Source organism: Bolinopsis microptera, chromosome 5 (genome assembly GCF_026151205.1).
Source record: "Bolinopsis microptera isolate Bmic1 chromosome 5, MBARI_Bmic_1.0, whole genome shotgun sequence".
Lineage (NCBI taxonomy): Eukaryota > Metazoa > Ctenophora > Tentaculata > Lobata > Bolinopsidae > Bolinopsis > Bolinopsis microptera.
This window is the reverse complement of record NC_087076.1, coordinates 2,584,988-2,612,249: the sequence shown is the minus strand read 5'-3', so window position 1 is coordinate 2,612,249 and position 27,262 is coordinate 2,584,988. Positions and strand designations below refer to the sequence as shown.

The 27,262-nt window shown below is 37.6% G+C and overlaps 3 protein-coding genes across 3 annotated transcripts in view; 1 reads left to right on the top strand and 2 right to left on the bottom strand.

Annotated features, from left to right (window-relative positions):
* Window positions 1–27,262, bottom strand: part of LOC134814624 (phosphopantothenoylcysteine decarboxylase-like) — a 99,856-nt gene that overhangs the window by 51,374 nt on the left and 21,220 nt on the right. The window lies entirely within an intron of this gene.
* LOC134815240 (uncharacterized) lies at window positions 541–13,362 on the top strand. Its single transcript, XM_063823754.1, has 18 exons — window positions 541–740; window positions 946–1,056; window positions 1,391–1,559; window positions 2,682–2,804; window positions 3,507–3,664; window positions 3,890–4,005; window positions 4,647–4,777; window positions 6,195–6,294; window positions 6,909–7,021; window positions 7,182–7,336; window positions 7,577–7,669; window positions 8,066–8,206; window positions 8,503–8,760; window positions 8,951–9,170; window positions 9,350–9,493; window positions 10,345–10,516; window positions 10,725–10,817; window positions 12,718–13,362. Exons 1-18 carry the CDS (start codon window positions 626–628, stop codon window positions 12,901–12,903), a joined length of 2,598 nt encoding a protein of 865 aa, XP_063679824.1. The 5' UTR covers window positions 541–625; the 3' UTR covers window positions 12,904–13,362.
* Window positions 13,538–26,031, bottom strand: LOC134815831 (mucin-2-like). Its single transcript, XM_063824415.1, has 18 exons — window positions 25,655–26,031; window positions 25,263–25,439; window positions 24,947–25,057; window positions 24,614–24,815; window positions 24,267–24,469; window positions 23,810–23,895; window positions 23,465–23,602; window positions 23,270–23,314; window positions 22,724–22,835; window positions 22,443–22,586; window positions 22,184–22,296; window positions 21,951–22,051; window positions 21,601–21,684; window positions 17,253–17,374; window positions 16,810–16,904; window positions 16,480–16,650; window positions 16,219–16,339; window positions 13,538–14,257 (listed from the first exon to the last, which is right to left on the bottom strand). The coding sequence occupies exons 1-18, from the start codon at window positions 25,698–25,700 to the stop codon at window positions 14,121–14,123; spliced, it is 2,208 nt and encodes a 735-aa protein (XP_063680485.1). The 5' UTR covers window positions 25,701–26,031; the 3' UTR covers window positions 13,538–14,120.

Sequence of the window (27,262 nt, the reverse complement as noted above, 5' to 3'; positions counted from 1 at the left end):
TTTTGCTTTTTGTCCCCTAAATCTTGATCTCGAATGAATTTTAATCATATTACCTCACAATGCTTTACAATTTTTTAACTGTCATAAAAAATTAAATGGTAAACCGAAACCTCAAACAGGTGCATTTTATATCTCGTCGATAAATAGGCGAGATAAAGCTGGGGTCCTATTGGAACTATAACTTGATAAGGTACTACAAGTACACCATACTAAACATATTGAGAAAACCTAAAAGTGTAACTGTAAGGAAGTTCAAGCGAATTGCAGGAGACAACAGCTCATGATAATATAGGTACTTAACGTAAGTAAGGGACGTGAAGTAAGGGACGTGAAGTAAGGGACACATTATAAGTATAACATCTGTTAAAACTTAAGAGACATTGACAAAACCAAGGGGAATAAGGTGATAACAGTTAACACTATATACTTGTAGTTTTAGTTAAACTTTCTCGCTTAAGAAACCGTACTAAAACTCGGAATGACTTTCTATCTCGCTATCATTATTTGTATCTTGTTATTTCTCGATTTATAATTGTATCTAAGTTTAGAGTTAGCGACGCCAACTGATGACGACGAAACCTGCTACTAACCAGGGGACAAGATAACACTTTATAACAGAAGTCCGATGATTGCTGGAATAGTCTTATCATTTCTCCTCGTCACATCAGCTAGTACTTTTAGTTCTAATACCGGCAGTGATTTGGAATGGGGCACTGATCTCGATGTTGATTATGTCGACGGTGAGTTCGTTTATAGATCACCCAAGAATTTTAAAAATACTGCTGATTAAGTTAATCCTGTCGTGATCGTATTCGTTATTATCAAGATTCAAGAATCATATTAGGATGTTGTTGTTATAACTTAATATGATAGTGATACAACTGCTAACTTCTTAGCATCGCAAATCAATTTCAACATTATCAATCTAACGATGCCTTTTTTCAGGTGATATTTTGGTCGGCTATATAATCGACAGTCGTATGGCACACGAGTATCACGTGCAAAATCTTTTGTCCTTTCAAGCTGCTGTAGACCAGTCTACTTTCTGGCCCAAAAGTATATGAACATTTCACCATTATATATTACTAGTTTGATAGGTTTAGTTATCTTTCTAGGCACTCGTGTCTTACACGCAGACAATAAGTGTAACTTACAATTAAAATCGTGATACAAAGTGGAGGGAACTCATTGTATAATAGATGATCGCTCAACTACGACTTTCAACTAGCAATGAGGCTAATTACGAGATAAACCTCATATCAGTTAAATTCATTGGTGGAAATATTTGCGATAGAGTTCCACCGTGACGAGCTTTTTTATTTAGAGTTAGAATTTAGCTTACTGTTTTACAAGAGGCAACTGCTCTAAATCTCATTTGTTCAAATCTCAGATGCAACAGTGGGCTATGCAGTGTTCAATTTCCACAACTATGTTAAGAATCAGAGCTACTTAGACAGGGTCATGAAGATACTTCGAAAGTTCCCGAAAATAGTTGCTTTGGTGGGCTTCAAATGGGATCTAGCTGTTTTACATTCAGCTGCATTTGTCAGTGCTATCAAGTAAGTGTTATAATTTTATATACAGGGTGTCCCCCTAATTTTCTCAGTTTTAACTCATTGGTTTTGAGATCTCTTAGTATGATTTTCTAAAGGGTTAGGAGACTTTTTTAGGACCATTGGGAGTCTCATATGAACTTGATGGGCAAAATTTGTTCAATGTTTTTATCAAGACACTTATTTTACTTCGGAGTATTCCAACAGCCACATTGTTACACAAGTGCAACCAGCCAATTACAGGAAGCCGAAGGATTTGTTTTTAGCCAGTGACGGTTAAGGTAGTGTGTACCATACTTTCTTCGCCCGAGACTTTGCTGCAATGTGCAGCTCCTCATTTAACCCTCACACCCAATTTCTCGAGTATTCGGCTGAGTAGACCGGGGGGCTGCATATACCACTCAGGATCCTTAGCTGAACGTCAACGACGCTCACCCCACGACCAGGCAGACAGTGCGATTTGAACCCGCAACCTCACGATTGCAAAGCTGGCGTTCTAACCAACTGCGCTACCTGGCCGTTAAAGATATAAGAAGAAATTTTGGTGTCATCCCAGAAAAGGTGATAGTTTTCGTCCATGATGGAATCCTCGTTTTGAAACGTTTAGACTGCCCCAAGTTGTAAAATAGGCATATACCTCTTCGGACTTTTAGCATTAACTGAGGTGTTTGAGAGTTAGATGAGACAAAAAGGAACAGTTTGCAATCAAATTCATGACAAAAGTTTTTTCCTCTTGGCTCAGCGCTCCGAATGGTGGACGAGCCCATAATTTGAGGACTATTTCGGACAATTTTTGACATTTTTAAAATGAGGACTCAAAATAGTTTGCTCAAGTTTTCAGAAGTCACAAACAAATCTCCCAACCCTTTTAGGTAAATATACTAAGACATATTGAGTACCATTAAAGGAAAATTGAGGAATTGGGGAGGGTTTCTAACTGGGGCGTCTTTTTTGGGACACCCTCCTGTATTATGTAGCTTATTTCATTTATTTTCTGTGACCTGTATTTTATATTTAGGAGTAACAAACTTGGATTTTTTCGTTATTTTTAAAACTATCCAGTAATTTTTCAAATGATGGTTGAAGAATATATTTCAACTTTGGTAGATAACAATTACATTTTCATAGAATACCCAGTTTTACAATTGCGAGTAGTATCAGAATGGACGAAGTGCTGAAAGTAGCAAACACGAACTTTATGACCAGAATGACATCAACAAGATCCAGTCAGGTTTCTGACACCATTCCTAGGTAAGTTAACAGTGATTAAAACTGCTAAATTATGAATAGCTCCTTGCAGTGGCAAAACGTACCTATGTTCTGCCCCGCTAAAAATGTTTGCCGCCCACTTAATATTTTCTTCTAATGTCCTAAAAAAGACAAAAATGAAAGTGAAACAAGATCAGGTCATCTTTTTACCACCCCTTAGGGTCTGCCCACACTACGCCATGTTGCGACGGGCCACATGGCGTGGGTCAAAAGGCACAGTGTGTTTAGAGCTCCCGCCACTAGTCACCGGATTCACACAACAATTGGCGCGTAGTGTGTTTAGAACTCCCGCCAGTTGGCGTGGAAACTCTAGGGGAATAGAGGCACGGATTTTTAAAATCCGTGCCTCTATTCCCCTTGCTAAATCCACGCCAAGTGGCACAGTGTGTTTAGACTTTAGATAGACGGGCCACATGGCGGGAGCTCTGTGCCTTTTGACCCACGCCATGTGGCCCGTCGCCACATGGCGTAGTGTGGGCAGACCCTGATACAGCTTTTTGCCGCCCACCTGCCAGAATTTTAATCCCCATTACCCTGCAATTATATTTTTCCGCATCGATCGAACTTTAAAGTGTCATGGACGGGATAGTACACAAATCAGCTGTTTTTTTCTTTTAAAATACCTAAAATTCAGAAAGATTTAATATTAACAATAAACAATCATAACCTGGAAATATACCTTAGCATATTGAACCAACTTGGGGCGAACATTGTGAGCATTTTTTACGAAAAGAAAAAAGAACCGGAGTTCACTAAGCTTATACAAAAGCTTGATCTTGGAACCAACAAAATCGACGTGAAGTTTCATCTTCTGGTGAATGGAACCTCTGACATCACACACGGTTTAATATATAATATTGATAATAGCCATAGTTTCATTTCATTGACTCAGTGGGTGGATATTTTATGTGATATTTGAATTGTTAATCTGGAAGACATTTGCATTCGTTCGATATTGGAAGTACAGCGCCCAGCAAGTGTAAATTGGAAAAGTTTTGGACAGCTTCGAATTAAGAAATCTTTATTCAATTTTCTCTCCTATCAGATAAAAAAATAAACCTCTTCAGTCGTCAACCATCTAGTCCGCAAGTTGGGTGAACCTACGTCAGAAAAACGCCGGTTCCGTACCGTTGTGCTATTGCTATCATCGAATTCTCTTAAGAAATTGTTTCGTGATCTTCCGGTAAGAGTTTGCACAACTACTACTAGTAACTTCTCTTAGCTCACCGTTCTCTTCCACACCCAGCTAGCACTTGAGCGTTCATTTACGACACATCTCATAACACTTCCATCATCCTCCATTATACATTCTGATTCCTCCGGCATCGTCCTATAGGACTGCCATACCCCAGGGCCCAGAGGTAGGCAAAGCATCCACATGCTATCCTCTCGTGGGCCACCCAGGCCCAGCCTCTACGCAAAATTATTTTTTTAAAACTACTACTACTGACAACAACTGCTTAAAGACAGACGAAACTATAGTATAAAAGGCTGCGAAGAGTGTGACGAATTGGAATTTATTTATTGTTTTTTCTGAATCTGGTGTAGTACATTGCTTTACTGGCTTTATTGAAATGATGAATGGCCCAAACATACTACTACTACTAGTACTATTGTTACATACTACATTAATTAACCCTTTACCTTTGAATGTTAAATAGTTATTTTGGAGTCGTTCTGCGATCTTTATTGCATTACGATACGTTAGTTTGATGCACTTCCAGTTAATCCGGCACTTCCAGTGGATAAATCATATAATCCTGTCTGACTAAAGTATGAGATGAGATATCGCATTCAATTTCATATTAGTAAATATCGTTCCAGGGTAATAAGAAAGGATTGTCCAATATCAACTTCATCGCTGATTCTAGTGGATGTGTGTTATCTCAGACAGATAATATTAATTATGAAAGCATTATTAAAGGTATCGCCGCTGACAATGTCTCCGTCTTCAGGTATGTTCTAAGGGGACATACACCTAAACTTTTATTGGAGACAGCATACATTTTATTTCATGTTATATTATTATGAAAGTACGTAAAAAAACATTAAGTTTAGTCACATTCAAAATTTAAAAAATATTCACTCATTCGGAAAAATGCACTTTGGTCAAGTCTGTCGTTGTTATACCGATTTCTCAGTTATTTTAAAAGTATTGAGCTAATTTTTTAATTGAATCTTTATACTAACGTTTACAATGAGCCGAACGAAGCGGAATTAAAACTTTTGACACAGACAAAACTTGTACATGCTACCAATTAAACAGTTCTTGAGATATTGTTCCACAAATGTTTGTGAGTGTAGTTGATGATCGTGAACAGTTTTATGCAACTGAATTTCTCTCGATTTTGAGTTTTAAAGTGCGAAATTTAGATTTCAAAGATTTTTTTAAATACATGTAAAAAAGTAGTAGTTATACAGCAATACTAAGGTAATGGGACTACTGCGGACCCTCTACCGGCCAAACCTTGTTAACAAAGCTGCAGTCAAAGTTCGGTGAACGGTAGTTAAAAGCGCTTAAGGGACATAAGTCAAAGTGGTAGAGCAAGATCATGTTGCGAACATCTTGAGAAATGAGTAGTAGGTAGAATGTAAGGTTGCTCCTTCATAAATCGTCTTTTTCTCCGATAATAAATTGACATCAAGTCTTGAAAATTATTCGAGAAGAATCTCGGATAATTTAGTTGCAACGTGCCACGTGGCTATCTAAACTGCAAACCCTACCCATTGCTGAGCAAGGCCTTTATCTTCTCCGAAGAGCGAGATCATCGATAACAGAAGTAATCCCGATAACACTCGACCTCTGCCTGGTCTAGAGGATTTCACCATTTTACCTTCACACAGACAAGAAGATGACGATCAGACCTCGTTATCATGTAAAAAAGATCCAAAAATGACAAATTCATGATATTTGTAGGAAAAAAAATTGTAAGAAAATGTGCATAATTAAAACAAACTTTATACTCTTGTGTTCGAACTAGAAGATTACTTAAAACAATATTTCTTCAAATATCATGAATTTGGTATTGAGCTAATTTGTTTTACAATAACCTCTCCAAAGGATTATTTGATTGAGCTTAAGAAATCGGTACTACAATTAACAACGACAGACTTGACCAAATTTTGAAAATTTTAGAAAAGATAGAAGTGAATATTTCCGAATGAGTGAGTATTTAAAATTTTTTGAATGTGACTAAACTTAATGGTTTTTTACGTACTTTCATAACATGAAATAAAATTTAGGGTGGCACCAAAAAGGTTTTGGGGTGTGTCCCCTTAATCTTAACATTGCTGTAGTTTCTTAACATTGCTGCTGATTTATTAGAATGATAAAGCTGTAACCGAACAATGAGCAAAATTAAAATATTTTAGGTTATGTCAGACAAGATTTGATGCACCACAAGTAACGAACTACATTGAGAGTTATACACTTTACACCCGACAGAATAGGGAGATGAAAATCTCTAGCAAGGTTGGTTAGTTGTGTGTGTGTGTGTGTGTGTGTGTGTGTGTGTGTGTGTGTGTGTGTGTGTGTGTGTGTGTGTGTGTGTGTGTGTGTGTGTGTGTGTGTGTGTGTGTGTGTGTGTGTGTGTGTGTGTGTGTGTGTGTGTGTGTGTGTGTGTGTGTGTGTGTGTGTGTGTGTGTGTGTGTGTGTGTGTGTGTGTGTGTGTGTGTGTGTGTGTGTGTGTGTGTGTGTGTGTGTGTGTGTGTGTGTGTGTGTGTGTGTGTGTGTGTGTGTGTGTGTGTGTGTGTGTGTGTGTGTGTGTGTGTGTGTGTGTGTGTGTGTGTGTGTGTGTGTGTGTGTGTGTGTGTGTGTGTGTGTGTGTGTGTGTGTGTGTGTGTGTGTGTGTGTGTGTGTGTGTGTGTGTGTGTGTGTGTGTGTGTGTGTGTGTGTGTGTGTGTGTGTGTGTGTGTGTGTGTGTGTGTGTGTGTGTGTGTGTGTGTGTGTGTGTGTGTGTGTGTGTGTGTGTGTGTGTGTGTGTGTGTGTGTGTGTGTGTGTGTGTGTATACTTCAACTGCGATAGTGAAGTCCCGGCCGTAGGCACGGGATACACTAGTAGTAGTATATGATAATTTACTGCTCAGATACTAGATCACTGGTACACCGGGGTGAAAACATTAGAACCATGTGTTGTAGGAGAAGATGAGGGCTGTAAATCTATTGGAGAAATGTGCATGGGCAATTCACTACAATCAAGGTGTGTTAATCTTCAGGGATTAGGATTCAGATATCCTTCAATGTTACATCGTTTTGACTTGGGCGATACCTTTCGCGTTCTGATCCTAAAAAGTGCTCCAACAATATTTATTTACTCTTCATTGTTCATGTATGAAATTTAAACTCTCCACACTCCACAGGTATAACCACAGAATATACTACACAGTGCGGAAATTATTGAAATCGTTGGCAAACATCAGTACAGAACAAGTAGCTGACATTTCTAAGAGAACCTTCAAAGAACTCATGATCAATACTTCTTCAGTTGGCGAAATGGCTCGACAAAACTTTCTAAGTACGAGTTATAAGTTTAAGAGTTTACTAACGATAATTCCAAGCAGAATGGAACAATTTAAAACATTTATTTTTACGTTAACTGTTAAGGATGTAACTCCCTTATATTTTATAATAAAAGTAAGATTAAGGTATGCTACCTTTGGGAAAGCATTCTCACGGTCTAGTCAATTGAATCAGTTTATCTTAGACTTTAACTTTAAGTTAAGTCGGTATGAAATACCGTACATTCCAATTTCAGAAAATAATGTGCCATTGCCTGAGAATACAAACTTCCTAAGATATACAGATGGATTGATGGAAGATGATTTTGAGATTCTCTTCGATGCAAAAGGTTAATGTTTTAAGTGTTTGTCAATTCGATCAACTGTATATATCCATTATTTGTTGTGATGGTGAAACTTTGAATAGAAGTCTGAATATTCTTCCCTTTCGATTCTTGCTAATCAAAGCATTCCTGTTGCCTCCAATTTTGGGACGTCAGAACCTCCCTGTTGTATTCATTTAAGTTCTTTCTACAAACCTGTTGATTTTGAGGTAAGGGATCGGTCACATATTACGTAATCACCCCCCCCCCCCCCCTCCGTAATCATTTTTACACTTAGCTATTGTGTCAAAAGGGCTCAAAATTACACGAGCGTCATCATTTGGAAAACCCCCCTCGGCTGATTACCTAATATGTGAACGACCCCTAAGACGATAAATAATAGATAATAGCAAAGATTTGCAGGTGAAGTTAGTAAACGTAGGACTGTTTGGACTTCCAGTAAGGACAACACGCTATTTGACAACTTCATGGAAAACGTCAAATTCGAAATATCTGGCACAACTGATGAGCAATTCTTTGCTTGTTCCCGTACATGCACTGAAGGTGAACATCAGCTTCTACATTGCATTTAATTTTTGAAATCAACAATGAAAAATTAATTAACAAATGAGAAATACCATATTAGGGGGAGGAGAGCTGTAAAGTTTAAGGTGCTCAACTAATGGAAAGAACGATGTACAAATAAAACGATCGACCTTAAACTAAAGAAGCGTTTTATTTGATCAACATTAAACAATAAACATACATTTAAAATTGATACTTTATTGAAAGTACCTTGTAGAAAGTACGGTGCGGTGACTTACATCATAAATGATCGACATTTACATTAATACTAACAGGACATAAGACTGTTCTGGATCAGAAGTTTCTGAACTGTTGGACCTGTCTCCCCTGTGTCGGTAACAGTTACACTATGAATGGAAGTGATTCTTTCTGCACAGAGTGCGACTCTGTCTCCAGCGGAACGTTCTTGTGGGTTAATGATGATAAGACAGCTTGTGATCAACCGGCTGGCAGTCTGAATATCAACACTAATTCTGGAAAAGCTGTCTGGATGATTGCTTCAGTAAACATCGCCGTCCTTATTTTCACAATTGGTAAGAATCATTTTTACAATTTGATGCAGTTGAAATTGTTTTCGGTTGCTTTAAATATTTGTTTATAAACAAATTTAAGGGTATCGATGTGTAGCAGTCCTCTAACTCACAAGTCATTAAGAGTAATAATTATTGTAAGCTACGATGTGCGAGTCTGAGGTTCATTATCATAGCTTAAAATAATTTTCAGTGATTTACATCAAGTATTGGAACTCCAGAGTCTTAATCTCATCTGGACGAGATCTATCGTGTGTTATGTTTTGTGGAATCTTAATAGGGCACATTGAATCGATGATAATTGCTACGGAACCAACTTCAAAGAATATGATTTGTACTTCAATACAGATATTTGCCCATATATTTATCATGCTGACAGTTTGTCCTCTTCTGGTCAAAACCTTCAGAATATGGTAAGGTGTAGAATCTAGGAGTATCCATGCATTTGGATTGTATTAAACTTTTAAAATCTAGATCACAAATTAAGTTATGAAAACAAATAACAATGATGCTTAATAAGCGCTCGAAAATAACAATTGGTTGATGATTTGCAGGTTTCATTGTAAAGTCACAGTTTTCTCAAATATTTCAGGCTAGTTTTTAAATTCTCCTTAAAGTTTGGCAGAAAGCTGAGAGACTACGTCAACAATTGGGTGACTATGTTGGAATGTGTGCTTCTCATGATCCCCCTGTTTGTGCTCCTGGTTCTTGGTTTCTTTTTAGATGACTCATACAAGTAAGTGTATAATACATCAAAATCGTGCGGCCAACTACATGGAGCATCGGGAAACTAGTTTAAAAAAGGGTTCAGTCCTTTAGGGGTACTTTAGGGGTCCTTTAGGGGTCCTTTAGGGGTCCTTTAGGGGTCCTTTAGGGGTCCTTTAGGGGTCCTTTAGGGGTCCTTTAGGGGTCCTTTAGGGGTCCTTTAGGGGTCCTTTAGGGGTCCTTTAGGGGTCCTTTAGGGGTCCTTTAGGGGTCCTTTAGGGGTCCTTTAGGGGTCCTTTAGGGGTCCTTTAGGGGTCCTTCAGTATATGGAATTTAAATAATACAAATTACTGCATACTAAAACTGTTCCCCTCAGAAAAAATTAATTATTTAAAAAAATTTCCGAGCCTTCTTTCTTTGAATAAGAAGAATAGAAAATTAACGCAATATCAAACAAGAAACTTTGATTGCCCAGGTTAAGGTTAAGAGTTTATAGAAAAAATGTTCATCAAAATTACGTGCATACCTAAACATTTTTCATTGTCACCTTATAGTGCATAGTGGGACCTTTACTCGATTTTACACCAGCTTTGAACTAATAGAGTTAGACGTTCATAGACCATACCATTGTTTTACCAATTAATGTTGTGATTCGTGAGCCAGTAACTTCATTGAAAGCTTTATTGAACCGTGCAAAATTCAGGTTTGTGTGTGGTGTCAAAATGCTTAGGTTATTCCGAAGAATAGAAAAGTTAAAGATGTTAGCCTCATCAAATTATTTCAGAATTATAACTATTGTGAATTCAATAAAATAATTATCACTTTTGTATCCTTGTATCCTTGTATCCTTGTATCCTTGTAAATGAAACTGATTATTTTCAGATTCAGTATTAATCATGTAGAAGAGTCTCTAGAAAACCCAATCGTCGTGACTAAGTCTTGTGGCCCTCTGAACTTTACATTGATGCTGATTTCTATTGTTTATGCTGGTATTCTACTTTTGGTTTCCTCTATGTTGGGATGGGATTGCAGAAAACTCCCTGATAATTTCAAGGTATGCTTTGTTCGAATAATACATTTTTAATTCATAATTTATTGATAAAATTACGTTATCGAAAGGCCAAATTTGTTGAATTTATAATTATATTTAACTATCGATCGATAAATTGTATTTTGTTTTTAAGGAGATAAATTGTATTCTGTTTTTAAGGAGATAAATTGTATTTTGTTTTTAAGGAGATAAATTGTATTTTGTTTTTAAGGAGTCGATGCACATATTCATCTCCTCACTGATCTCTCTGCTACTTATCGCTGTCTACGTTCCTGCGATGCTCACTATGGCAGGATTTACTCAGGTACTCGATAGAATTAATTTACTTGTTTTACGTAAGTTTCTCAACAACAGCTAAGCATGGGTTTAATTTGCAAATCGATTTTATTTTGCAATTTTATTGTAGTTGCCATAGTTTATCAGTAGCAGTTGATAGTTTATCAGTAGCAATCATTTTATCAGTAGCAATCATTTTATCTAGCTTATTCAGTAGCAATCATTTTATCTAGCTTATGCAACGGTTTAAATCGTCTCTTATCAGCTGTTTTATCAACTTTAACACAGCACCGTGCTGTACAGCCCGTTTTTTGTACAATTGACAATGGAATTCAACGTAGCAGATCTACACACACAAGAGGAAGCTTTGCATTCATCAGTGGAAAAAGTTTTAAAAGCTGTCAATACTGCAAATACTGCGAAGAACGCTGTCAATATTGAAAAATTTGAGGAACTGAATCATGCAGCACTCATGAAATGTAACAAGGACACGATGGCAAAACTCATTGAGAACTTAACCAAGTCACTGATCAGTAACATTGTTTTATGCAAATCTGCAGCCGGTACCATCGATTATGTTAAGTCAGAACTGATAAAAGTGCAGAGAGAGCAGCTAAAATCTGTGCAGGAGACTGTTCAAACTGAGATTAAAACGGAGATGAAGACATGGAGCGAAATTGCCAGGAAAAACTGCGACAATAAAGCTCCAACTTTGAAGACAGTGAAGAAAGCAGTACAGTCTGCTGTTCAAGACGACGCTCGGAGCAGGAACTTCATCGTCCACGGAGTTCCGGAGGATTACTCCACGTGCCCCGCTGATTTAGCAGATGAAGTACTGGACAAGATTTTGCAACACAATAACCACTCTGATATTGTAGCTGCTAATCGTATCGGTGTGAAGAAACGGGAGGATGGTAGGCCGAGGCCAATCAAAGTGACTATGAATAGTAACGAATCAGTGAAAGAGGCTCTCTCGAGAGCAAATCATTTGAAAAAGTCCCTCTGTACAACCTACCACAGCTGGTTCGTTGCTCCAGATAGAAACCGAGAGGAACAAGCAACACATAAAAAACTTGTAGCTCAATTAAAGGAGAAAATATCTGCTGAACCGTCGAAGTATCACTATATTAACGACGGAAAAGTTTTGAGTGTAGTGAATGCATATAAGAGATAATTAACTCAGATTAATCTGTTATCTTCTTTGTTGATTTGTGTGCAATTGGGCTGAGTTTAAGAGTTTAGAATAAAGTGCGTGATTTCGCTGAATTTCAAATTTGGTATAGCAACTCGAAGTGCAGACTTTTTGAGATCTGATGAAGTATGGCCAACGGGATTGTTACTCATATAATTTCCCGTGATGATTTTTGGACCATACATTGCTGAATAGCAATCGTGAAGGAAGTCTCACCAGTAGGTTTTATTTAACTAGGCTAAGTTTTCATACGCATATTCTATAGACTATACATTTACTTACTATGATTTATTAAAGGTTAATTTCTGCCCGATGGGAGTGAGATATTGTTTGGTGTGTGAATTTTTTGATTTTATAAGTTGACTTGAAATCCCTTAAGGGTACCGGCAAAAAAAGCTGGTTTCACAACAACACATTAATTTACAATTTACTGTCAAGTTGAACATTATTGAATACTGCCATATCCATTATCCATGGTAAATGATGCAGAGTGCAAGTGGCTCTGGTTAGGCTTAGAAGTTAGAAATGGGAACCATCTCTAGATCTAATAGTAATAGATCTACGAATGCTTTAGTTTTAGCCTTTCGCCCATCTGGAGAGGATTGTCATTATATCAACTGCTAATTAGTAATTATATATTCAGCTAAGAAAATTAAAAGCTTAATTCATTGCAGTACTTGTTAGATTAAAAGCCTTAAAATCAATAATATTAAAAGGACTAAAAATATCCCTTCAGGTTTCTCTACTAGCCGGAGTCATCACCATTATCTCTGTTACGCTGAATCTCGTTATTTTCATGCCCAAAGTTTACGTTGTGCTGTTTGTCTCGTCGATTAAACAGAAGAAAATGTTCAAGAGCACTGTCAGAAGCAGCCAGCACACTGTACCTGATTCAGATCATAGTGAAGTGGCACTAGATTAAGGTGGCACTAGATTAAGGTGGCACTAGATTGAGATGGAAAGGATTGAGAAGGAACTAGATTGAGATGGCACTAGATTGAGATGGAAAGGACTGAGGTGGCACTATATTGAGGTGGCACTACATTGAGATGGCACTAGATTGAGATGGAATGGATCGAGATGGCACTAGATTGAGATGGAAAGTATTGAGATGAAACTAGATTGAGATGGAAAGGATTGAGGCGAGTTTTTTGTTTTGTTTCTTGTGGCACCCACTATACGGATATCTACATCAGGTCTAATGGGTCCCTCTGGTGTCTGTTTAGGAGATAAATTGTATTCTGTTTTTAAGGAAGCTCTCTGCTACTAATCGCTGTCTACGTTCCTGTCTGTTTAGGACCCAGGTGTAGGTCACCTTACTATCCGAGATAGTTCATGACCTACCTCTACCAGAGGACAAGGCCCGTTGGATTATAACCGAGTGAAGAAGTAAAATTGTTATTCTAATTCTATACCAATTGTTGGTTACTTGCTTTATTAATTTTTAAATCTTTGTCTTAATGTAAGGGTCAAATCAAGGGTGTTTACAAAGGCCTGCGTAATTATCATGACTTACTCTCCTTGAATTTATGATAAAACACAATAAGACGCCGAAATTTCCAGATAAGAAACATATAATTAGACGTAAGTGATGATCGAGTTAATTATTAATTAGATTTTAAGTTTACGGAAAATTTGAATCACTTAAATTGGCTAAAACATGAACAAATCTGTAAGTATAAAAGTCGTTATCTAATATCTAATTCTCAGTCTTCTGTCATATAAAAACGAAATAATAAATTTGAATTGAATCCTAAATTAAAAAGAACTAGGTAAAATCGTGATGATGTGTATTGTAAGATGAAGAGTAGAAATATCGCATTAATCGTTATACATTAAATTCATATAAAAAGAAGATAGTACAATCAGCCTAAAATTAAATTACTAGCCATCATGGCGCCAAAACATTGAGCAATGGCTCCAAAATCCAAAATCCAATATGAGATAATTCTATTGATGAAAACTATATCTGCAGAGCATGCATTATTATAATGGTATAAAGCAGCATTACTAGACAAGTGATAACCTAATTTAAATAGACTAAAAGAAAAATCTACACCATCCCGAACTCAGTCTCACATTTCCATTCCAGTTCATCCCCATTACCCTAATCCTATCAATCCAGCAACTGATATCTCGTTAATCATAACCCTCTATAACGACAAGACAGCTCTTCCCGTCGGTTCCGAGAGCGAAACCAGGATCACAGGAGCAGACACCAGGTGAAGTACAGGTGTGCTTACAGCCGTTATTCCCGAACAGGCACAAATCTCGTGCTGGAAACAAAGTGATTATTTACCTTTTTTGTTTGAACATTGATTATAAAAACAGCGAGTGAGTGAGTGAGTGAGTGAGTGAGTGAGTGAGTGAGTGAGTGAGTGAGTGAGTGAGTGAGTGAGTGAGTGAGTGAGTGAGTGAGTGAGTGAGTGAGTGAGTGAGTGAGTGAGTGAGTGAGTGAGTGAGTGAGTGAGTGAGTGAGTGAGTGAGTGAGTGAGTGAGTGAGTGAGTGAGTGAGTGAGTGAGTGAGTGAGTGAGTGAGTGAGTGAGTGAGTGAGTGAGTGAGTGAGTTTAAGATTCACATTAAAAATTTGACGACAGTGGAAACTATTTTACAGTTACATATTTTGTTTTACATACATCTTTGTGCACAGCTAACCAGTTAAATTATAGAATTTAGATAAAAATCAATATTGGTAAGGGCAGTAGCTCAGTAGATTAGTGACGTCAAGATTCACCGCAGTAGTAGAAATAGTACTACTTTTAATAGTACTAATAGTAGTAGTAGTAATAGTACTAATAGTAGTAGTAGTAGTCGGACTCTTAATATCAATATTGTACCAAGCGATTAACCTCTTCATGGGGTCGGTTCGTGAGAACAACTTTCTATAAAACAGCTTCATTTCAGGCAAAACCTGTGCTGACATGTTACTACCAGTAATCCCATTAATCAGCGACGCTTCAGCGACTTGGTCGCAATTCCAATTAATCTGCTCTTAGCCCTAGCACATGAACGTTTTCTTCGTTACCTGATTTCCGAGTTGCCAATAGTACTACTAGTACTACTAGTTGCCAATAGTCGGACTAATCATATTAAGGGTGCACGGACAAGTAGGATGAGCGTATAAAAGAAGGAGGAGGAGAGACGGAGGACAAGCTCGGGAGAATGTTGTTACTCATTGCAACTATACTGTTGATATCTGGTGTCTCTTCGGGCAGTCCTGACCGTCAGGTACTCTTAAAAGTACTCTCCTAGCATGGCCATTTAATACCCAATTGGTGCCTTATTGTACATTTTTTGGTGAAGATATCCATTTTCAACCCAGACTTATACAGTACATGTATGGCTAACAAATAAAATAAGAGACCGCTTAAATCACGGGTCACGACTAATTGGCGCTAATTCCTCAGAAGTTACTGGGAGATGTGGAGAATAACGAGGGCCTAGACGAAACTGTCTCGGCGAGCAAAGAGGATTGGAATGACCAAAAAGGAGGGCACACTGTCTATCGTAACAGTGAGGTAAGTTACTTACTGTGGTTACCGTGGTTACTATGGATTGTAGAAATGTTTAATACCTTCGGAACCAAATTATTATTGTACAACAAATTTTTAATTTAGTCAATTTTTTGAATAAAATTGTCGTAAACCAAATTAGATGCGACGAAATTAATCGTCGATTAGGCCAACTAACATTTTACATAGAGAAAAATATTCACTTAATTTTGTAGATCATAACTTTACAGCTGCTAAACTAGGGTCAGTTTTAAGGGCATGAAATCATAGTATCTACCCTCTGAAGAGCTGAGATTGCTAATGTCTTTGTATTATCTTTCAGGAGTACGATGATTTAGCGAATGATAATTGATAAAGAGGACCTAGATAAAGACTAAGGAAGCAGTGGCAGTGGTTACGCGTGCCAAATGTTTGGAGTTCCTAAGAATTTAACTTTCTTGACGGACACCGACCTTGTTTTATCATGGTGGTAGATTTGTTCATTTTTTCAGAATATCGAACATGATGATGATAGTGCTTGGCAAATTCACGATATAATCGTAAAGTATAACATTTGCATTCAAAAGTTGTCTTTTCTTGAAAAATGTGTTTGGGTGGAGTTATGTTGCATAAAATGAGCCCGATTCGATGAAACGACTATGAGAGTAGAGAGATCGTGGGCATAATCAAATAAATAAAAGCATGGTCAAATAAACAACATACTGAAAAATCAGCCTCAACTTACGGCAAAAATCGGCAGATCTCCATGGAGCGAGGGCATTGCCGATAGCGTCTTCACACATTGAGGCGTAAGCACTGACAATCTCACACTTGCACTCCTCGTCATTTACACATCTACACAGGTCCTGAGCAAGGAATGAGGCAGAGGGGTCAAAACAGTTAATATTAGCATAATATTAGCTTTGTTAAGGCGAATGTTCTACAAGTACAGTGGGTAACTTTGTAAGCAAGGGTTATTACTAAGGATGTTAAAATGAGAACCTACCTGCTTGCAACGGTCAATGAAGTTTATAGGAGGAAGGTCGGTGACACAGAAACTGAACTTAACGTTGGTGAGAGCTACGTAGCACTTACTCCAGTCCTCAAGCGAAGGAGTGCACGTGGCGGGGTCAGCGTAATTGTCGGCGTTAAATCCACAGCTCGGCAATTTCCACTCCTAGGGTCATGAGGGTTGTCAGGAACAGAGAAAATAACAATTATCCACCATTATTAAAACTACAACGAAAACAAACCTAAAAAACATATCTGGTGTCGGGCAGTACCAGCTGTCAAGTACTTCCTCACGTAATGAGTTAGAAAATAATACTCAGCAAACCTGGACCATGACTTGGAAAGTGTCCGGTGTAAGCCGGGTATCCTTCAGCAGATTGATCTCGTCATCATCATCTCCATTATATGTACCGCACAATCCTGGGATTTATATTTAACAATCAACAATTAACACGATATTAAGCATGAGAATTAGAAATGTCACCAATTAAAAAACAGTGTTATTCGTGCTGGAAGAAGTAAAGAAGTCTGAGCTAATCGTTACAAAATTTGAAACTTATCCAGAATTATTTTATTTCTAAGATCATTACCCTGGGGCCTGAATAATGGATACAGTTAATATTATGCACGGTGAAGGTCTTCCCGTGAAAATAATGCCCAGTTATGGATACTTGGTGACTTGGTTACAGATAAGTTTCCTCAGTTACCAGAAAACATTATTGTGATAACTGATAAGGCATGTGTTGTTGATTAGCTAATTGTACATACCCTTAGTGTTTCCATGGTAACGGTCATCCACACTGATTGTCACCACGGACTCTCCGTCCCACCGCACCAGCACTCCAACATCGTGATCGTAGATATAAATCTGGTTTGTTTCGCTGTTGTGCCTGGTAAGTGAATTAGGTTAAGACTGTGAATTATATGGTTCTCAAGGTGGCTTCTTATAAACATATCACGTGACAATGTGTTTACCTGTCACGTGACAATATGTTTACCTGTCACGTGATGTGGCTACCTTTCTTCTCGCCCTTTGCCTCGTACGGAATGACACGATTAATGACCGTTGTCTGAAGCCCAAATAATATGCAGTGTACATTGTGCATGGTTTTATTTATCTCTAAACCTTTGCCCAGACTAGAGATAAACCTCGTCTGGTGAATGATCTGCCGTCTTAATATACGATAAATGATTTGATAATTCACTTACAATTATGTAAATATATTTAGCCCTATCTACAAACACCTAAATCCTGCATCTTGAAAAAAAATTATTTTTGACCCGCTAAAATACTCTACCTGCACCCGGGCATAATTATCATGCGGAAATGGTGCTGCTTCTAACTTTATAAAGGAGTGGTAGAATTAACCTTCGATAAAGTTTACGGTATATTTATGATCCCCAACGTTCCGCCCAAACTCTATCAGCTCCAAATGGTCTTAATATAATAAATATCCTTGCGTTGGACAACATTTTATTTCAGCTCCATCCTTTCCCAGCTTTTCTCAACAAAGTTGTAACTTTTATCACGCCCACAGCTGTTGTCTAGACAACATCGTTTATCCATCCATTTCACTTCAAATCTCTAATAATTAACGTTGTAACTTTGGGGGGGGGGGGGGCCAACCATATTAAAGTATATTAAAATGTAGGATTTTTCCCGATTTTGACCCGGGGATATACTTTAATATACTTTAATATACTTTAATATACTTTAATATATCCCTATCTCCTTGGAGGCCTACATCAAAAATTGTTGCCCTAAAATAAGCTTGCAATGCAATTCTTAATCGATTCCAAAAAGTTCTTGAAAAAATATTGAAAACTGATGGAGTTATTTCAATTTTAATGAAGTCATTTTGGCTAGTATTCCGAACCGAGATATTATGTGCAATTTTCCCAATTTTGTTCATGGAGGTCTTTTTACTTAGTATCCACTATATTCAACAAACACTGAGTTATATCTTTCATATAGAGTTAGTCTCATTAAAAAATATTGAAATTTTATCGAATTTGGGCAAAAGCGAATTTGGGCAAAAGCGTATGCCCAAATATGGGCATATTTTTTAAAGCTCATAGCTCAGCCAATTTTTGACCAATCTGGATGGAAATTCATGTACTAGTCCTAAAACAGGCTTATCTTGCGAATCTGAGTGAAAAATATAGTTCATCATGTAAATCTTAACGAAGAATATAAATCTTCTAATTGTAGGTATATTAAAGTATATTAAAATGTAGGATTTTTTCCGATTTTGACCCGGGGATATACTTTAATATACTTTAATATGGTTGGCCCCCCCCCCCCCCAACTTTGTTTAAAAACATTAATACTACTGAACTGGTATGTATAGTCTAAACATGTATAAAGCTCTGTTCAGCGTCCAAACCAATACTTGACAAGATTACCAGTTTTCTAGTACCAGTAATTTTCCTAGCGTTCTTGATCTTAACGGAATGTTGTGAATCCTTAAAAGATGCAACTTGCTTAGAGGATAATCTTGACGATAAATTACTACAAATGGCCAGTCTACACAAGGCTACAATAACCTTACAAAATTCAACAATTCGGCAAAATATTGCAGATCTCCGTACAGAGCTCGAAACAGAGAACGACCGGCAAAATGAGAAACTACCTTACTCGGGAATATTATGACTGGGATAAAGTGGTGGGTTTTGGAAAATTCCACCATATTTTTCCCGGTCATTAATTTTCCCAGTCATAAATTAACCCGCTATAATGTTCCCGAGTAAGGTAAACTTAAGTAATACATTTTGATGCTTGGTGGGTTTTGGAAAATTCCGCCATATTTTTCCCGGTCATTAATTTTCCCAGTCATAAATTAACCCGCTATAATATCCCCGAGTAAGGTAACAGAAAATGAGATTAAAATAGAAGAACTGGAAAGGACACAATCTAACCTAAAGGATGCGATTTCCTATCTGAAAGGGAAGCTAAATAAAACTGCTGACAAATTAGCAGACTCTTTAAAAGTTTAAACATCACACAGTCATCACAGAACAGTCTAAACAACAACATCAACTCTGTTAACACCACCTCACTTGGAAAGGTAAGGGAGCTGAGAGAAATAGTAGAGACAGAGAAAGTGGACCTGGACTCTGTTCAGTCAGAAGTAGATTTGTTGAGGAGGGAAAGTGTAAGGGTTGGTACAGACGGCAGAATAGACAGGGCTGTACTTCCCGGTGCTTATAAGGACTATACTCTAGAGGACGTTACCTGGGGGAGTTTCCACATGGCAGCAACTGCTGCTTGCAGGGGATATGTAGCTTCTGGTGGGACGGGAATTTCTGGAAACACTGTCATTCCAGTAACTCCTAAATCCTCTTGTGCCAAAACTTGTGCATCCACAATATACCGTAACTGTGATGCAGCTGTCACTCTTAATGGTTATCTGAAGCGCTCAGCAACCAATGGTCGGGTTGTTGGAGAATACTACAACTATGGCTGTGGACATCCACATACCACGTCGGAGATAACTAAAACAGATGAAAACGTCCTTAGAGGTGGAAGTGCTCTAACCTATTATTGTTGCCGAGCTTAGCTTGTTTATTAATTCGTTTGTTGATCACCAAATGTATCTTCTTTTTGTCTGACCAGCAGGCTAATTGCAATATAATAAGTTATAAGTGTACGATTCTGTAATATTTTCGCTGCAGTTTCTTAGTGCTGGCAGGTTACAGCTATATATATATATATGGCGTGGTCCCGGGACAGTAATCGTAAGGTTGCTGGATCGATTCCCGCCATCAGCAAAACCAACCCTGATGATTTAAGCCATACTGATGAGTCCTAATAGGACGAAACACTGTGTCTATGGATATATATATTTAAAACTATGGTAGATAACATCAGTGAAAAGGTCAAAGGCTTCGAAAGATGTCTCAAACCACTGGACAACTCAAACAGCAATGTCCTGGTACCAAAGTCTCCAGAACCAGCAGTCCGCGTTATTTCAACATTTGGCAGTGATCAAGAGTTAGTAGAATCGGTGCAAAGATTGGAACCAGAACTCAGTAGAACCACGAGCTTCTCAGGATTATCTGGTTCCCATACAAGTGGAAACACCCCAGGCTCCCCAATATCATCTAGAGCCGGTACATCACGCCCTATCTTCAAATTCGTCAGACGTACTGGAACATCATTTAGAAGGAAGTTAGTCAAAGCAAAACAGTTTGCGGATGACTTAACCCAACCTCACACAAGACCATGTGGGGGCAGACACTGCGGTACCTGTAACATCATATCTCCACATCCATCAATAACAGTCAATGGACAGCGAGCCAAAGCAGTGACTGGTACATGTGTCAGCTACAATGTTGTATACCTCTTCAGTTGCCAACTTTGTAACATGTGTTATGTAGGAAGAACGGTGCAGCCCCTCAGGGCACGAGTAAACGAACATCGCGCCCATTACTACAAACTCATTTCGGACAATACGTTTGTCCCTGAAGAAAACGACGACGGATTCAGCTTGGGTAAACACCTTGTAGAAGTTCATAACATGAAACAACGTGACAATTTTAACCAGGCTTATAAAGTGTCAATTCTCAGTAATAGTAGCCCAAGAACTCTAGAAGTGGATGAACACCGTTATATTCAGAAACTTAGAACTATACGTCCATTGGGGCTCAATGCCATGGACCCGTTTGGGATTCCATTGTTGGATTTATCTTAAATGTTTTCTATTGCATTGGGGCACAAGAGTTATGTTTTTAAAAAATATTCATATCGTTTTTAGTTGTGTCATTTCATTTCCAATGTTACACTTTGTAGGAACTGATATTAACCGAGTTTCTGATTCAGGATGTTACTGAAGATAGTAATGAAAATGTTTTAACGCCTCAGTACTGTGTTTTACTACAGCTCAACCTGCTCAGTCTGACTACTTGGGAATTTAAACTCTTGATATATATATTTATATAGGTTACAGCTGAGACTTATGTCAGTAATCAGTTATAATTTAGCCAAATCATTTTGAACTTATCAGAACATTTTAGCACAGACTGTATCCTTTCCTTTTCCATCGTGACCAAAAATTGCTTTTTTTTAAACTACTGAACCAAATCTAAACAAAAAGTAAATTACACAGTCACTCACCAGATGGAGACAAATTCTCTATTGTAGGGTAGAGGAACTGATCTTCCTTCGTAGTTGACTTCCAGTCCCTGACCTAGTTGAACCCTGAATGGTACTGGTTAATGGCTAGTCAGAAGAATTATAGTTTTTAAAAACATTTAAATGTATACAATAAACTGATATAAAAAGTAGCGGTTCATATTTTAATAGAATCGGACGGTTTATCGCAATCCACCAATTATTCTCATACTTTTATATCTTTGTTATAACTTATAGTGACAATACACCAGAAATGCCAAAATATTAAAGGCGGAAATGGGTTAGCCTAGAAATTCCGTATAATTATTAGTCTGTAAATTTGAAGCACTAACCTGACTCTGTTTTTGATGTCGAAGAAACTGACGTACACCAAATGGGAAGCTAGACCACCGGACGACGCCTCCGCTTGGAAGGTGCCATACACCGCAAAGTCCTAAATATTAACTCGCGATAACAAACTAACAAAATAAGATTGATGTATTAAATTTCCAGGAATTTTCATAATTCTAGCTAGTGTTAATAATTTAATAAATATGGGGCCTAATATTCCACCCAGTTTGGTTACCTGAATACCAGATCTAAGGGCGAGAGGGTAAGTACAACCGTGAGCATCACTCTGGTAGTTAACTCCGTCAAATGTTTGGATGTGATTGTGACCGTAAACATAACACGAAGCAGCTGAAGATGAGAAGGTTATTAAAATTATAATCTTAGTTGCTCACATTGTCTGTTTCCGAGGTTAACAAATCATAACCAGGGACAGCTAAATCACAAGCTGTAGCTTACTGTAGAAACTACAATAGTTTCCCGTGTAGTCTACACACCTGCTTTAAAGTCATTGTAGGCACTTGGTTCCCCGTGATTGCTCGTCAGATCATCAGGTCCTATTTCTTCAGTGGGCACATCTTCGTGATCACGTGGCAATAAGGACTGGATTTCTATCTTGTTTAGATATGCTCGCAGGTCGGCTAAAAACAGTTTTGGATTAATTTTCATGTATAATTCAACACTCAAAAATCGAATTATGCTGTATGGCGTATGCTCGCTTTGAAGTACAATTTATCACCTCTGCACGTTTTAAAAATATCTAATCCTAAAAGCCTACCGTTATCAATCTTCTTTCCAATTCTATCGTAGCAATCGTTACTAATCCTCAGAGTTTCAGTGTACATACAAGAATCTATTTCGTCGCAGAGGCAGAGATTTGTTACACACTCCTGTCAGATAACGAGGTTTTTTATGGAAATTCTTCAAATTTGAGAAGTAAACTGTGTAACTGGTATAATCTTTAAAACCCAGTACATTTTTACCAGAATTTGATGTTTCTAGGAGTCAGAAACTAAGTTTCCAGCTCATTCTTATAACACTTCTATGAGTGTATTATATTAGTCACTATATCAATATGTTTATTTCTAATTTATAATGCAAATAATTTAATAATCATTATCAATCATTAAACTTTATCTTTTTGTGCGGCTACACGGATGTAGATAATATTAATCAGGAATTGTTTGTCACGTGTAACATCAGCAAAAAAGGCATTGCATGGAAAAATATCTTTAAATATACCAATATCGTGAAAACATACCGGTTAAGAAGGTTAAAGTAAAGAATATAATTTGATCCTTCGATCAACACTTTTTGTACGTACCTTTTGGTATCTCGCTCCTGCCTCTTTATCTCTGAGACAATCCGCCTGAAAGATTCAGAATTTACGAAAACAGTTAATCGTTAATTTGGTCATCGACTGATAATTGGCATCCCACGTTTAAAAAAGGTGATATTTTGAACTTTGCGAGGATAATTTAGCTAACTTACCATGCCAGGTGCAGCGTGAGTAACTTACCATGCCAGGTGCAGCGTGAGTAACAGAACACAGATTCTCAAAGAAGTCTTTTTCACAGCTTCTCTCTCTTTCTGCAATTCTTTCAGAAGGCTCGTGATAACAGCCTGATAAAGCCCAGGCTTTTCCAAAGTCATTCGCCTGCAGGTCAGATTATTTGGAGGTGTGCTTCCAGTAAAAATAGGGCCGACAATATGTGGACAAAATGTGATAGAGTTCTTATTTATTACTGGACATTTGTTCCGTTTACAACACATTAGGATATAACAGTTGTGTCCCGTGGTTTTATGCCCTAGAAACATAATTTTCGATCACACACCAAACTCGGTATCTTCAGTAAAAACTCACGCTCATGTCGTCTTTTCCGAATGCGTGTTTTAAAGTGTTGTGTTCTCCCGCAGAACTACTGTCGTCATTGAACATGCCACACAGTCCTGATAAAGATCATGTTTAATGTTTAACTTGTACATGCCACACAGTCTTGATAAAGATCATGTTTAATGTTTAACTTGTTCATTATATCTTGAATATTATGATTTATGTGGGAGTTGGAAAGACTATAATAGACTATAAAACGTGCTGATATTTTTCATTTGTCTTAGTTACTGCATCTAACCCAATTTCAGGAGTCACGGCTCGCTCATCTTAAATTATCAGATTATTGTTATTGTTTTCAGATTAACCATTATGTTCATTGAAGAATTATGAACATTGTATTTCGGCTCTCTTGAGCTGCGACAGGAATGATTATACTAAATAAATAATGATGACTCCGTTTGAGCTGTTTAATGTTCATATAACTCACCCATAACTTGGTTCTTGTAGGAGCTGTCAACAGTTATCTTGAGTTGGCCGGCTGGATCCCATCTAAGGATTGCACCAAACTCTTCAGCCACAGCATAGATGTAATGTTCGTCTTGATAGACAACCATGTTCTTGTTTATTCTAGCTGGTGCACCGTATCCTATTCCTTGGTAGTTGATGTCGAAATCTTCGCCTAACACAAACCTGGAAAACAGTTTAATCAATATTTTGTTAGACTCAAAGAGCTAGCGCAAATATTCGAGCGATGGGATAGGTAAATTTAGCTAAAATGGGTAATCAATTGCTTAAACAAATAAAACTGATTGGAAATTCAGTTCAAGCACTTACGAAGTTTTATCAACATAGATAGCGACCTCTTTCAGTCTGTTGGCATATTTACCACCTCTGTAAGACTCAAAGACACCATAAACGACCAGTTTGGAAATAGATCGGTCGAGGGTGAGAGCGTAGGTGCAGGGGCCAGCGGTAATAGAGTGGGAGTACCCATCAAACGTCATTATAGCACCGCCTCCAATACTACAACTTGCGCCTGGACAAAGCAAAAGTCATCGAGATTAAGTTTGCATATAAATTGTGAATATTGAATTGGTGGTAAATCTCTGAATAACCAATAGTTATATTTCCAACATGAAATATAAATTTGTATAAAACATAACGTACCGTCAGTTATTGAAACCGGGCTTTCATAGCCTTCATCTAGAGCTTCTATCATTCTCGGTTTTCTGTTGTTCATCTCCTCACCATCAAAAATGTCTTGAAGCTCCTCCATCACTGAAGAACGCTTTGGTTTGAGATGCTTGTCAAACCAGATCAACCACAGACTATAATAAATATTAATTTCACAGAATCAGACTAAATCACTTTTTAACATAATAATATGTGAATATATATAGTAAATACTGATCGCTGGTCGCCAAATACTACGGCTTGACAGTGCAAAACCGTTTTGTGATGAACAGGATGAACTAAAACTTACTTCTGGAGTGGCCTTTCATAGCGAAGCAATACTGCCTCAGTTCTTTTATGTTGGAACTCCCCTTGCATCCCTTCAGATTTTCTCTCGTGCAATCGAACCCATCGGCTTCACACCCAGGGAGGATATTAACAATTCCAGGACGTCCTCTCTTCCGATTTTTACCGGCAGAAATTATTCCTGAAACGAGAAAGTTATATCATTAATTTTTTAAATCCAGTTTTCTATTTTCATTACACAATCCGGCTTTAACAATTGACACGTTTTCATTTACAAAATGAGTATCAGACCGATGAGAAGTATATTTCGAGGAGGCCATTTCGACAGGACCAATGGTCCCTGTTACAAATAGGGCAATAACTAAAGCCACAATGAAAATGTTCACGAAAACTCACCGAGTACACAGACGAACAGTAAGAGAGTAAGCGCAAGAAGCTTCATCTTGCAAAACAACAAACAAGATTCCCCCAACTCTGCAGAGACCAGGCTGTCCAGACATTGGTCACGTGACACTCCACATCATCGGAGCCTTCTGACCAATGAGAGGATAGCTACTTTAGCTCCAGCCAACGAGAGCTCTAGAAAAAGTCACGCGGCAATTTAGAGGATCGTTAGTAGTCAGGCATGCAGATTATTTACCAAGATGTCCCTTGTCTCACCCAAGTGTGAAACGTTTCCCGTGATTTAGCAGAGAGGTCTGTGCTGCAGAGATCTGTCATGCAATGACATACAGATCCAGGACCGGAAAACTTGCTAAAATAACATGGTCAGTGAGATTACATTTATACGGATGGTTTCAAGCGCAGAAACTTTGAAACCACCTGAAATCGGAGTAAATTTTAGAGGTTATCTTCCAGTTCCAATTTATTAATTTGGCTAACAACTAGTACGATTAGATTTGTCTTTTCAGCTGAAGAGACAAGTCTAATCGTACTAATATTTAAATCTGATTACCATATCCAGGGTTGTGGCTAGTATCATGATTGCAGGAAATCTTGGTCGGTGGCCACGTAAGCATCACAGTATTTTGCTAAATTCTTTCTGAATCGAACATTTTGTTTTGATATAATAATCGTGGGTGGCAGAGATAGCACTTTAAAGTTGTGATAAATATACGTGGAACTGGGAACTGCCAATTGCAATCTAATCGAGCAATGTTGGGTTACATTGTAGAATATAGGCACATTTCTAAACTTCTACGCCCACCAAAATAGAAATTTTTAGAGATTTTGAAAATATTTTCTACCATTACATGTCATTCAAATTACAGTTTACACACACACACACACAGAACACAAAACAAATTTCCATTATCAAGATTAAAACATGCGAGCAGGGTTGTCTGCTGATCGATGTTGAATGATTAAAATTTGTGAAATATGAACCATAAAAATACAAATTTTGTTACGCCTGATTTGTTAAAGCAGAACTCATGATGATGATTATTTATGTGGTATGATTATGCAATTGCTACAATTTAAATACCTTATTTAGTTTTAGCGGTAATTTTAAATAGACACGTTAAAAAGTTACACCTCAGAATTATAGCTACATTAAAATATGTCCTGTAACAGAGATTTTGCAAGATTGTTAAAATAGTAGTTTAGTATGCAGAGTTCGTAAATGTTGAATTTTGGGAGCTGGACGAAGCATTCCCATTTGGATGATGTTGACTACCCCTGATTCGATAAGGACAAGTGGCTGAATTCAAAATACGGCAAAACCTACGCTAAAATTGGTTGATATCGTATTATTATCTAGAAGACCTCCATCTTGAATACTACTCTTTTATGGAATTAGAATTTGGTGTCTGGTATTGTGCCAGAGACATGGTCAATCAAGGTTATCGTGAATCAGGAAAAGGACGATTATAATTAAATTATATCATCAAATTATCTTCAACCTGCAACATTTAGCTAATCAAACTAGAAAATTTTATTTTTTGATGCAAAGAACGCAGAAAATCAACGGAAGTCATTCCGGCTATAAAAAAATCAACGGAA

Bases quoted from the DNA above. Each gene is read 5' to 3' on its own strand.
- LOC134815240 (XM_063823754.1), top strand. From the start codon at position 626: ATGATTGCTGGAATAGTCTTATCATTTCTCCTCGTCACATCAGCTAGT. The intron at 4,778-6,194 runs GTATGTTCTAAG...AAAATATTTTAG, and splicing joins GACAATGTCTCCGTCTTCAG to GTTATGTCAGACAAGATTTG. The intron at 8,761-8,950 runs GTAAGAATCATT...AATAATTTTCAG, and splicing joins CGTCCTTATTTTCACAATTG to TGATTTACATCAAGTATTGG.
- LOC134815831 (XM_063824415.1), bottom strand. From the start codon at position 25,700: ATGAAGCTTCTTGCGCTTACTCTCTTACTGTTCGTCTGTGTACTCG. The intron at 24,470-24,613 runs GTAAGTGCTTGA...ACTGTTTTCCAG, and splicing joins ATCTATGTTGATAAAACTTC to GTTTGTGTTAGGCGAAGATT. The intron at 22,836-23,269 runs GTACGTACAAAA...GTTATCTGACAG, and splicing joins CAGGAGCGAGATACCAAAAG to GAGTGTGTAACAAATCTCTG.